At 36.5% G+C, this 14,393-nt stretch overlaps 1 protein-coding gene across 1 annotated transcript in view; it reads right to left on the bottom strand.

Moving 5' to 3' along the window:
- LOC149791251 (uncharacterized) overlaps window positions 1–14,393 on the bottom strand; it is a 226,430-nt gene that overhangs the window by 107,719 nt on the left and 104,318 nt on the right. The window contains exons 39-43 of the mRNA XM_089969727.1: window positions 11,221–11,313; window positions 4,399–4,510; window positions 2,721–2,905; window positions 2,079–2,302; window positions 1,181–1,368 (exon numbers count right to left, since the gene is read on the bottom strand). Of these exons, the coding sequence (XP_089825853.1) occupies window positions 1,181–1,368; window positions 2,079–2,302; window positions 2,721–2,905; window positions 4,399–4,510; window positions 11,221–11,313 (802 nt within the window). The remainder of the gene's footprint in view (window positions 1–1,180; window positions 1,369–2,078; window positions 2,303–2,720; window positions 2,906–4,398; window positions 4,511–11,220; window positions 11,314–14,393) is intronic.

The following is a 14,393-nucleotide window of genomic DNA, read 5'->3' as shown; positions in this document are numbered from 1 at the left end:
TTTCCAACTAATTATTTTCATTTGACTGTGAACTTTGGTTTGTATGGCAACCATACTTCACTGGAGGCAAGAAATGCTGAATCAGATAGAGTAACAAGAATGGCACATTAAAAGGCTATCCAGTGTTTAATAATTCTCTAAGTACAAATACAATATGATGACTTGAAAGATTATTAATGAGTATCAATGACCCTGACCTTTATTCAAGTTGCACTAACTAAATTTAATTTTTATTTTTATTTGGCTCACCATGACCTCTGGCCTTCAGACCCAAGAATCAAAAAGTTTCTTTATTACCTTAAATATGACCCATCCACAAAGTTTGCACAAGGAAACTTACTCTAAAACAAATGTTATTTCTGCAAAAAAACAATTTTCTTTGAGCCATCATGACCCTGACTTTTGACCTCAAAATCCATAGAACTTTTTTGTAACTTAAGTGCAAACTTTCTACAAGCCTTGGAGGTTTTAATTTGTTTTTCTTCATTTAAAGTGACCTTCACCAATGACCCTTTTAACTCCAAAATCAATAGGCTTCTTTCTTATCACATATATGTCATCCACAAACTCTGGTCAATTACCTAATTTTTTTAATTTTATGCAGAACCATTTTCTCTTCAGTGTAGAATTAACATCAATGTGGAAACCATTTTTCTTCTTGTCAGTCAGAGTGACATTGACCATTGACCAGTTGAGCCCAAGTTTGATAGACATCTTCCAAATTTTGACCACCAAATCAAAAGAGTTCTTCCTTACCCCATGTGCAAGCCATCAAAATGTTTGGTAGCTGTAGCTATGGATAACTAATGCTATTTTGCTGAACCCTTTTTTACTTCTTTCAGTCACTGTAACTTTGAACTCTGACATACTGACGCCAAAATTTATATGTTCCTCCTTATCCCAAGTGCAAGCTAACCACAAAATATGATAACTATAGATGGTGGAGCAATCCAGCTATTTTGCGGAGATCATTTTTCTTCTTTCAGGCGCTGACCCTGATCTTCAACCCTAAAACTGATCTGGTTCTTCATTACCCCAACAGTTTAGTAACTGTTGATGGTGGACAACTGCAGAAACGAAACCAGTAACAGACAGATGGAAGGTGGGACAACATCATAAATCGTGTGCTCTACCTTATGGCAGATGTAGAAAAAAAATTATTGTTTCTATGTCCACTTACCCAACAAGTCATTGATCTCATCCACATCATCTTGTTTCTCATCTTCAGAAGATACAGAGGCCTTGGGTACTTGTGGAAGGGGCATGGTGTGTACCTGGGATGTGCTTTGGGCGCCAACATTCTGTGGTCTGCCAGATCCAGCTGATGAGGGCACAGGGTGTCCCATGTCACTTGCATTAGTTTGAGGCCTATCAGAAAGTTGAAAAACAAACAGTATTAAATGGAAACGATGGATTAAACTCAGAAGGAAAAGAGGATTTGGAAAGAGTGGATTGTCATTAATGATGTCCTGTGGAGCACAGAAATATGCAATCTGCCCAGTTCAGCTAATTCTGGCAATGGAGTACTTTACAAATCATACATATTGAAAATAGATAGTGAAGTGTAGTTATGTGTGTAAATTTGGTCTACTAACTTTGTTCAAGACACTGGGGTCTCATTTTATCCACACTTTTTGGAACCTCAAAAGACAGTTTAAAAATGCAGAAACGATACGTAAAATTAAACTGATGATGAAGTTGTGGGAGGGTGGGAGAGTGATTATGGTGTCCACCTATGATATTGTAGTCTGTCTTGATGTAACATTTTGGAAGAGACAACTTAATGCTGTTTACATGAAAATAATCTAGATAAATAATTATACTAATTCTACTCTTTATATCACCTAGCTAAACTTGTCAGACATAGTATTTATTTTGTGCTTAGAGTATCAAATTCCTGGTTAGGCATCAGACTTGTCTCAAATATCTAATTCACATGCACTTCACACCGTCATGTATCTTTGTGTCAGCCCCCCACCCCCAACACACACACAATTACATCTCTCCAAAATTATATTCTGACGATGACTAATGAGTCTAATCATCTTTTAATAGTCTTTCCTATAATATTAACTTACCCTGAGGATGCTGGTGGAATGGCCCCCTGCATCGCTGGGTACTGTGGGAGCCCCTGAGGCAGAGGTAGAGGAGGACGAGGGAATGGGCCAAACTGTTCCAAGGGGCTGTTAACATTGGGCCTGTTAGTCTGGGCCTGGGCCTGTGCCTGGGTCTGGGCTGCTATGGACTGTGTCTGCCTGATTCTCTGGATCATGTGAATCATACGTTGCCGCTCTGCTGGATTCTGATTATGGTGGGGGAAAAAATGACCATTAAATATTTATCATTAAATCCAATGTCAAACAGTTTAGACACTAGATTAGGTAATGGGTCCCAACAAGGTCCTTCAGCTTGGCACCAAATCCCATTTGTTTCATTTACCATAGCTCAGATCACAAATAATAAACTGAGTGCATACGATGCTCAGCTTCTCTTGACAAAAGAATGTAGACTGAAAGTTAGAAATCTCTGCATAAAAACTGGATCTAATTCTGCAGAAAAACCAATCCCAAAACTTCTTATATCAGACTTGCTGGAAATTATTTTTAAATGAAAGGGTACAGACAGTGGAACCAACATATAATAAACTCCAAGAAATCAAAGATATTACTTAATCAAAAAATACGTTTTCTTCAATATTTACTGTAAATAAAAAGATGTACCATTTGTCTGACAGTTGGTGGAAATGGAGGAATGGAGACCATCTGGGGGGAAGGTTGTCTCTGTGGTCCTGGACCCTGGGTGGAGTAAACTTCATGTGGAGCTGGAGGTCTGGGGTGTCTCATCATTCCAGGAAATCCAGGTCTTACTGCATCCCCAAACGGGCTGCGCATACTAAGGAATTCTTCTGTAATTTGAAATATTCTTAATACACAGCTTTAGTGTTATGACCATGAAGTTCTGATTCCAAGAATCTTATACTTCTACTATAAATGACTTCCCTTTTTATTTTACAAGTGTACTGCAAACGATATATATGTCTGCCGCCTATTTAAAGGCCAAGGTGATCCTAACCATGACCTTTTAATTCTGGAATCAAGATAATAAAGCTTATTAAGGGAAGCCAACCAACTAAGCTTCAGTTATAGTGGTCCCACTCTTGAATGACCCACTCATCCCCAACAGCCACCTCCTCTACACTGCCAGTTTTCCTTGCACCAATGAGTTTGCATATAAAAGTACTCCTTGTGGGGACCAACCCTCTGGTGCAGTGTGCAGCCAGCATTTTAGTCAAAAAAGGTCACATTTACCCCTCACAAGTGGTCTTATTTTATCTGTGTCCTGAACCAATATTTAATTCATATGGTAAGGTAAGTAATTATGAATATCTCATCAATGTCTGTTTTCCAGTTTTAGGTCTTCATTATTGAAAGAAGTGTTGACTAAAGTACATTATAACATGTAACATTATGGTTAATATGGTAGTATTATCTACAAATGGCAATGCTTACAGGAAATGGACACAACAATGCTGTGATGGGCTTTGATGATTATGATTGGAGTAACTGTCAAGATCACAAAGTTGTCAACATAGGCTAAATACAGTTTTTGTGGATTCACAGACATAAAGAAATTAACCTTGAACAAAACATGGTACCAGACAATTACCAAAAATCATGTGACAGTACATGTATCACCACCATTATAAACATGGCACTCTACACAAGTTTCGTATGCATGATTAAACTGCAGTAAAATAAAATTAGCAGCATAGGAATAAATTATGACTTTAACATGTCACGTAAACAGAAAATTCTTCCGTTCAAAGAAATTTCACAGTTATTCAACTCAAAGGGGAGAGTTCAAGAGTTCTGACTGCATATATTTGATCCAGAAAGACTCTAACATCAAAATATTTGATCCTGGAAAGACTCTAATTAACATCAAAACATATAAAGAGAATATCCTGCAGCAGTGGAAAATGGAGCAATTGGATAGAGAATGATTCTAAATGCCAAGCAATGTTTGCACCAAGATTTAAATGACAATCTTTTTTAATGTTTTTGCAATGCATGGACAAACAGCACCCCACTCATGTTTCACGCTTAATCATAATACATGTACACTTGATATTATGGTAAGTCTATTCTTAAGATATGACAAACATAATAATTTATGTTACTTTTAAGTGAAGATATTAAACGCTTATATTTAGCTTGTTGATTACATACACATACATACAATTCTCACAAATATAGTCCCCATCTGGAAAGGCCACCAGTCTTATATAGCCATATTCCTGGTGCAGATAAGATGGCCATATAAGAGGGGAGACCACTGTATTTTGCAAATATTTACTTCATAAAAATAAAAGCAAAACTCTGATACATGTAAACTAACCTGACGGTGGATATACTTCCTCCGCAGAGTCTTGCTTTTTCTTCTTGACCCTCTGTTTACTCTGATGGGCCAAGATCTCTCGTAACTGCTGTCTTTGTAGATCACTTGGGGGCTAAAAATCAACAAAAGTTGCAACTTTAACTTTGCCAAATTTCATCAATGCTGAACATTCAACTCAACTTAATCTCCTCAGTATAGAGCCTCAATCATGAAATATTTGCAAAAGTTACTCAGTATAGAGCCTCAATCATGAAATTTTTGCAAAAGTTACTCAGTATAGAGTCTCAATCATGAAATTTTTGCCAAAGTTACTCAGTATAGAGCCTCAATCATGAAATTTTTGCAAAAGTTACTCAGTGCAAAAGAAATGCATGATAAGCAGGTTGGACATGATGTGATAGATGGACATGAAATGATGGAGGGACATAATGTAATTGACAGACATGATGTGACAGGATGGACAGACAGAGGTAAAATTGTATACCCCCTCCACGGAATATGGCACAAGTATAAAAAGGCAGACATTCTGTAATTTTGATTTCTGTACGAATTTATATTTCTGTATGAAGTTTAGTACAGATGCATTTACTGTTGATTACCTCTGCAAAAAAAACAGCTAAAAAACCTTTTAAAACCCTGCTTTTAATATAAATTTAGGTTTATTGTTCTCAGTCTATTTGCATACAGAAAATATTTTGCCTAGATATTCTATACACAACAATGTAATGGCATGCATTAAGTTATTTTATTTTCTCCTCAACACAAGTTTACCAATGTAACCTTGCAAACCACGAGAGAAGGTAGTCAAACTGTGTCATGGATCTTGCTAAATGCAAATGTTATTAATCTTTTTATGCATGTATATATTTACTGATTTACCATACTGTCTGCACCTTTTCACAATCAATAATTTTTGTATCCTATAATTTTTAATACTGAGAACTCTTTCATTTTTAAACATGTGCCAATGTAGGTACAAACAAAATTAAAACACTGACTCTCTTGCAGCCAATCCCTACAATGGTACAGAGATAAGTCATCAATGGAGCATAACTCGTGTGAAAATCATGTAAGTACAACTCAAAAAACTCAGAACTGATGAAGCAATGTGAATTGTCAACATGCACAACTTTCAGGTGACAGCTATAATATTTACCATGGCAACCCATCCAAACTGATCAGATGGACACTACATAAAGCTAAACGACATAATGGGCAATAACTCTAATAAATATGGCAGAGCAAAGTGCTTTGTCAAAATGCATATTTCCAGATGATAACCCTATTACCAATTTTCATGGCAATCCATTAAAAACTGGGGGACTGGTTGTACCAACAAGATTGTCATATACAGCATAACGTTACAAGGCAAAAAGTGTAACAATTCTAAAAAAACATGATGGGAGCAAAGTTGACCTGTTGACAAGCTAATCTTTGGGTGATGACCATAACCTTTACCAACTTTCACGGCAATCCATCAACAAGAGGCCCTTGAAGAGACCAACACTCTCCTGAGATACAAGATAAAACCATTTCTTCCTTTTAATTGCTGAATGTTGAAACCATTTCTGATATTCTTAATCCGTAAAATTTTTCGTATCCGCTGCTGTAGTGATAATGATGATCTGCTATGGGGGAACAGTGACAATTTTTTAAGACAGTTGACATGGCAGCCGTATTGAACGTGCAACTGACAACATTTTCATTTCAGAAAAAATGTGTCATCAGAAGTATATTAATGAAAACCATGTTGACACAGCCATTCATCTGGGAAGAGTAGCGATAATATTTTCAAGATAGCCACCATGGTGGTCCTATTGAGGGTTAGTTGTTTTCATTAAGGACCAACCATATACCATAAAAATTCTTCTAATAAAAGCCATATGTCAAAATGAAATTCCAACAAACAGGATTCGTGAAAACAAGATTTTCAAGATGGCCACGTATTAGATGTCACATTAATATCATTTTTATTTAAGAACAACAACACATTATTAAAAATATTTTTGTGAAAACCTCATGCACATGCGAGTATTCATGATGGCCACTGTGGCAGCCAAATTGTGAATCAGACTGGCATCATTTTGATTTAGGACTAACCAGATTTCATAAGACATCTTCTGGTGAAAACACCATGGAACACCATAACAAGATTTTCAAGATGGTTCTTGTGGTGACTACCATTGAACATCAGATCAACACCATTTTCATTTAGGACCAACTGGGCATTAAAAATCAATCAACCCACTATACATACACTGTACTGATATAGTTACCATAGCAATTTTGACTGTATTGTTCTATTAAAAATTACTTTGTTCATTATAAAGTCTTGCATGATGAAATAAATAAAGTGACTTTTCTTTGTGAATGAAATAATAAAACTCCCCTTCGAGTAACTCTTTTTTTCACATGTTTGTTCGCATTTTACATTAATGTTTGGAATTTTTGCCTCTAGCATGGTAGTGTGCTTTGCTGATCCAATTAACTCCCTAGTATAAATGTGTTTATCAATTATCAATATCCAACAGGTGATAACTTTTCTCTGTGCGCTATATAAGTTACTCAACTCGTGACCCTAAAATTATTAGTCAAACTTATCTACTGCAGCTCAGTCTCTATAAGCATTAGGGTCCGAAATCACTGATTTTACCATTTACAAAATAAACTAATCAAATTTATACTTATTTTAAAACCCACTAGAGCAACATTTAAAGCACCCACTACGTTTTGCTGTTTTGGATGTATAATTTACATGCTAAACATCAATTATTATTTGTTGCTTTTAATAACCAAAAGAAACCGTACAATGAGAAGGGTGGGTGAACATATTCCCAAAATGGCATTCTTAGATTGCTTTAAAAAATGAGAATAATATTTTATATATGCCCAAACAACATTGATTTTAGGGAAACAAATTTTAAAGAAAACTGTTTGATACTGTGTACTCAAAATTGAGAAAAATCTTTTTGCATCTAACAAGAAAAAAAAATGCTGTTTTCTTTTTTAAAAATGCACCTATTCTAAAAAAAACTGCATACTTTTCTTACATTTGTATGTCTGTTCTATTTAATGATTTGAATTCTGACTGAATGTATGAAAGATTTTAAAAGTTTAACTAAGACAAGCTGTTCAATCCATTGTCCCATTATGGTTCAATAAATTAATATTCCAATCCATGTGTTTAACACATTAACCTCTGAAGCTTTTTGTCATTTTTGCCTGAAAATCGAGTAGGAAACATATTTTGAAAGCTATTTCTGAATAGACTCGAAAACACCAAATCCCCAGTCATCTTTCAATAAAATACTGCCTAGTGGTGTTAGAAACATCGATTTTCGTTGGTTATTTGACTCGCGCATGAGCAGAAGGATAAAAGTTGGACTTTTTTTTTTTTTTTTTGCTAAATGGAGCCATTATTTTTGTATGGAGACCACTCTTTATTCCAAATGCCCATCTTATCCTACTTTTTGCAAAGGCTCATCTGTCTGTTTGCAGTTCATACCAGTTTGCCTTAGATCTGAGACCAAAAAGTCTAAAATCTAGACACAAAATCGGATTCTGACCACAGGCGAATTTTGGGTTAAAAAAAGTAGGGTAAAAAAAATGAGGTTTTTCTATCTGTATTTTGTAGTGCAACTAGATATTCCAGATTATTTGGTATCATTGTAGAGCTACATCTGTCTACCTTTCTATAATACCACCAACTTTAGTGTATCATGCATGACCATGACGCTACAGAGCTCGGCAGTAGGCTACTAACCTCCTGCCCCGTAAAGTCGTCGCTAGGGGTTAATGTGTTAATGTCTTTCTGTAGAATTGCTGCTGCAGAACTCTTACTTTTTGTAAAGTAAGTACCAGTACAGCAAGGACCCTTCTAACCTGGGAATGCATGCCACAAGTGTTATTCAACAGAGTCCAGTAGTCTAAAATGTTCACTTATACCAATCACTGCCATTTCACTATGTGGGTTTGTGTCTCGGGCTTTGCCAATGTGGGTATATGAGAAAACTTGCCAGTAGCTTCCTATGGGTCGATGATTCTTTCCAGGATTTTTTCAGGTTCTTCCTCCACTACTTATACTGGTTACGAAGTATAGCCTATCATGTGCTAATAAATGGTGTTAATCCCACAAACAACATTCTAGTCAGCAATTTACCATCTCCTTTCCAAGGTCTGTAGAAAACACAAGACTGATCTCTCTCTCTCTCAAACCTCTTCAGAAATACTAACTGTAGGATGATAAAAGTGTCAAGTTGGACTATTTAAAAATGGAAGGACCTCAGTCAGCCTTTGAAATTGTTATCTGACTGGCAGTCTCTGAGCTAAATTATCTGAAACACATCTGCATCTTTTGAAGGAAATTTGCTACATGTATTTGTGTCATCAACTGTTTGCCAGCCCAAAGTTCAGCAGGGTCTAGAAGTGACTTCCAAACATGGAATCTTCATTAAAACATACAGACTTACCTCAGTATTCAACAGTTGCAAAGAAAGCCTGAGTTTGAAATTTCAGTTAAATTAGGTCAGATGTATGCACTTTAGGGTAAACAGAAATGAAGACAAACAAAAACCTGATAATAATGTGCTAAGCAGAGATCTAATTAATTATCCAAATAGTCAATTAAAGCTCTCAAAGTAGATAGGCAAAGTCTGCAACAAGATATCAAGCTCAGCAAGTAACACAATTCATTTACAGGTATTTCACCCAATATTAAACTCAGCCATTATCTTGTTTATTTAAACCCAAACTCAAAGCTACATCAAATCTGTTAAGCCTTCAAGGTGGCATTTAAGAATCCATTACATGCTTGGTCACTCTATTGTAAAGGTTTTACTCACTGTAAAACCTGCTCAAGATCTTGTTACTACAGGCTTATTCGAAAAGATTAATCAAATGTTGTGCCTTGAGGGAAGAAAAAAAGCCTTTTAAAGTTCACTATGAGAAGAATTGCTCTGTAAATTCCCAGTGATGGATTTATAATTTTGCCACCCTAAGCACTTTCAGAGTTGCCAACCTAACTCCATGACCAAAACAAAACCTTTAAGCCTTCAAGGACTTTAAACCTTTAAATGATGGCAAATTTAACTTGATTTTTTTTTCGACAGTGTTCAACCACTGATGGACCAAAATCAGAATATTGGCAACTAATGAAGATAAGAATTGCCATCTAGAGGGATTTTTGATTCTGCCATGGCAAAAAAAATTAATTTTAAATTGTTTTCTCCAGATTCTGATACTTGAAAATTTGCTGCCATTCCCTGAAGTTGTCTGCCCTTGGAAGCTGCCTTGTTTGCCTAATGGGAAATTCACTACATGAATATAAATTATTGCTGTATATACTGCTGTGAAGTGCATATCAGCAATGTGGATTGGTACAGAGTGCTTGTTTAAAGATTAATAACATACATGTGAAATGTTATTTGGCATGGTGAAATGACACATGTCACAGTATTTATCTGACATCTGAATTCTTTTATCTCATTATATGGTGATTAATTACATTGAATTTGATGAATAATTGATATCAGCCATCTACACACATCAGAGTAACTGAATGTTTTTTTGAGTTCAACTTAGTATAGTGGTGGACTTAAAGGGAGATTCAATGTTATTAAGCAAGTCACACTCCTTAAACAAAGAATTATTACTATTGATAAAGGATCATGTTCATAAATGTGATGACCTTAGAAGCACAATACTGGATTCAAAATTCCAGAAATGCTGGAAATATTTCCTTGTGGAAATACCATGACTACTGTACCTTCATTTGCTAATTTTACTACTTAGAAACTGGTCAAAGAACAACAAAACTGTAAAATTCTTCAATATTTCATTCATATATATATATATATATATATCAACCCTGTTTAACACTTTGCATAGTCTTGGATGAGTATGTCTCAGAATTTGTTTTCTCTCCATCAGACAACAAAATATCAAGTATGTATAATCTCAGTTTCACAAACTTTGATGACTGTCTTTTTTTCTTCTTCTTTTTACAGGAAAACTTGCCTCCCTCCCAGAATTGGTGGATGCAGGTTGAACAAGCAGGAGACTCCCACAGGTACTTGCAATATAACACATCTGCATACCACAAGCTAAATGGCCTTGAGTACTTGCAATATAACATATGCATATCACAAGCTAAATGGCCTTGAGTACTTGCAATATAACATGCATACCACAAGTTTAAGTAGCCCTGAATACTTGCAATATAACACATATGCATACCACAAGTTTAAGTAGCCCTGAATACTTGCAATATAACACATATGCATACCACAAGTTTAAGTAGCCCTGAATACTTGCAATATAACACATATGCATACCACAAGTTTAAGTAGCCCTGCATACTTGCAATATAACACATATGCATACCACAAGTTTAAGTAGCCCTGAGTAAATGCAATATAACATACGCATACCACAAGCTTAAATGGCCTTGAGAACTTGCAATATAACATATGCATATCACAAACTAAATGGCCTTGAGAACTTGCAATATAACATGCATACCACAAGTGTAAACATCATAGAGTACTTGCAATATAACATATGCATACCACAAGCTTAAATGACCTTGAATACTTGCAATATAACATATGCATACCACAAGCTTAAATGACCATGACAATCGAAATGGTCTACAATAGCTAACCTACAGATAACTACAGTAGTTTTGTGCAAGCATCAATTATTTAGCCGAACAAATACACAGAAATTAAGAATATAAATACATTCTTTTTTTTAGGTGGACAACAATGATAGAAAATAAAAAGAGTGTTAATGCTAGACAGTGACACTAAAAACTAAACTTACCACATTATAAGGGTGCGTTAGAGAAAAAGGCCACATTCGGTTGAAAGGAAACATGTGCCGTCTGTCCGAGGCAGTGTTATACAGCTGCTGTAGCTACGAGTAAGGAGGAGAGGTGACAACAATGGTTAGCAGTGGCAGCCACACAAGATAGTTACTATGGAAACCAAAGTACAGGACTACATGACTATATGAAAGTTTCAATGTGGTTCAATTTTTGCCTGATTTTCATGACTTGGTCAAAATAGATAGAACACAATACTGGAAAATTTCAAATTGTGACAATTTAAAACTTGACCTTTTAATTAAAAAAGATTAAAGATTTTCCAAACTTGTTAATGTGGAAGCTTTACTATGTAAATCACATCACTTGGTGTTTTTGAACCAATCATTCAAGTAAATGTACAGATCCAGATTGAAATATAAGTATTATAGATCTGGGAATAAAACAGGTTTTATCTTCTTTTAGCATATCACCTATCAGTCATCCGAATAAGCGGAGTATATCACTGGACTTTGGTTTCTGTAAACAACAGATTGTTAAAAAAAAAATCAATACAGCAGTCCCTACCTACACACTATCCATTCTGTGAAATAACAACCCCTTTTATTCCCAAAGACGATACTGAGATAATGCTAACTTTGTTACAAGAAAGACGTGTTTATGGTAATGGACCACTGTATTCAACTAAAAGAGAACAGATTCATTAGTTGACTCAAAGCTATATATATATATATATATACACACACACAAAAAAATTAGTGACGAATTGGAAATATTTTTCTATCTGTGCAATTTTGACAGACTGCTGAAGATTAATATTGTTTTTATTTCTGATCTAAGGATGTTCAGCCAAAAACAGAAATCAGAGAAATGCATTTTCTCTTTGTTATCTATGAGCGTACTTACTGTACAGAGGGCTTTTCTGAAACATAATCCTTCAATGTTTATACGGGTACTCATTTTTACTGATTATATTTTTTCAAATTTGTCTGTGTGTGTGTGTGTGTGTGTGTATGTGATTTGGATTTTTAACGTAGCTTTAACAATTTTTCAGTCATATCGCTACGATGTTTAAAGTGTGCCAGTTTATAGGGATGTCTAGCACTGGGACATCATGTCGCAGACATGTAGCATGATGTCCCACCCAGTCATATTATCCTGACACCAGGCTGACCAGTCATAACACTAACCTCTTAATGCTGAGTGCCAAGCGAGGAAGCTGTTAGTACCATTTCTGTTTTGGTATGACTCGGTCAGGGATCGAACCCACGACCTCCACATCCGAGGCGGACGCTCTAACCATTAGGCCACCATAACGTTTTTTCAAATTTATAAAATTTAAAATACTGTACCATTTTATTAAAGATTTACAAATGTTTTAACTTCATCCAAGACTGTCTGACTGCAAATGGAGAGAACTGAAAATAGCCCAATATACAGTAAGTACTAAAATATAGTTCAACATGGTCAAGTATGCATATATCCTTCTAGTTTTCTGAAAAAGTACTTAAGATAAAAATAATAACTACAATCCTGAACAACATGAGAGCTCAGTGATAAATTACTCATGGTCCAGTTAGAGGTATAAATTGTAACAGATGAGAATTGTGCCGTAAAACATCAAAAGCCATTCTTGCCTCACCATGACTGATGTGTCCTAAAATAACTAAAATATTCTTGCCTCACCATGACAATTGTGCCTAAAATACCAAACCATTCTTGCTTCACCATGACAGCTGTACCCTAAAACACTAAACCATTCTTGCCTCACCATGACTGATGTCCTAAAACAACAAAACATTCTTGAATCATTATGATAGCTGTGCCCTAAAACACCAAATCATTCTTGCCTCACCTTGACTGATGTGTCCTATGACACCAAACCATTCTTGTCTCACCATCACAGCTGTGCCCTAAAACACCAAAACCATTCTTGCCTCATGACTGATGTGCCCTAAAACACCAAACCATTCTTCCCTCACCATGACTGCTGTGTCCTAAAACACCAAACCATTCTTGCCTCACCATGACAGCTGTGCCCTAAAACACCAAACCATTCCTGCCTCACCATGATAGCTGTGCCCTAAAACACTAAACCATTCTTGCCTCACCATGACATACGTGTCCTAAAACACCAAACCATTCTTGCCTCACCATCACAGCTGTGCCCTAAAACACCAATCCATTCTAGCCTTACCATGACTATATGTGACCTAAAACACCAACCATTCTTCCCTCACCATGACTGCTGTGTCCTAAAGCACCAAACCATTCTTGCCTCACCATGACAACTGTGCCCTAAAACACCAAACCATTCTTGCCTCACCATGACTGCTGTGTCCTAAAACACCAAACCATTCTTGCCTCACCATGACAGCTGTGCCCTAAAACACCAAACCATTCTTGCCTCACCATGATAGCTGTGCCCTAAAACACTAAACCATTCTTGCCTCACCATGACGGATGTGCCCTAAAACACCAAACCATTCTTGATTCACCATGACAAATGTGCCCAGGGGCCCCGAGTGGCTGAGTGGTCCAGAGCGCTCTCTGTTATGGATCACTGTCATCTCACCTCGGACTGCGTGGGTTTGAGTCTCGGATTCGGCTAATGTGGGTATGTGAGAAAGCTTGCCAGTAGCTTCTCGTGTGTCGGTGGTTCTTTCCGCGTTTTCCCAGTGTTCTTCCTCTAATGTTAATACTGGCTGCCATGTACAGCCTATCGTGTGCTGAAAAATGGTGTTAAAATGTACAACAAATGTACCCTAAAACACCAAATCATTCTTGCCTCACCAAGACTAATGTGTCCTAAAACAACCATTCTTGTTTCACGATGACAGCTGTGCCCTAAAACACCAAACCGTTCTTGCCTCACCATGACAGCTGTGCTCTAAAACACCAAACTATTCTTGCTTCACCAAGACAGCTGTGCCCTAAAACACTCAACGTGTCTCGCCTCACCATGACAGCTGTGCCCTAAAACACCAAACCATTCTTGCCTCACCGTAACAGCTGTGCCCTAAAACATCTTTCTTGCCTCACCATGACAAATGTGCCTTAAAACACCAAACCATTCTTGTCTCATGATGAAAGCTGTGCCCTAAATCACCAAGCCATTCTTGCCTCAAAATGACTGATGTGTCCTAAAACAACCAACCATTCATGCCTCACC

The sequence above is a fragment of the Sinohyriopsis cumingii genome, chromosome 9, assembly GCF_028554795.1.
Source record: "Sinohyriopsis cumingii isolate HCF-2022 chromosome 9, ASM2855479v2, whole genome shotgun sequence".
In the NCBI taxonomy this organism is placed as follows: domain Eukaryota; kingdom Metazoa; phylum Mollusca; class Bivalvia; order Unionida; family Unionidae; genus Sinohyriopsis; species Sinohyriopsis cumingii.
This window is presented reverse-complemented; position numbering and strand designations above follow the sequence as displayed.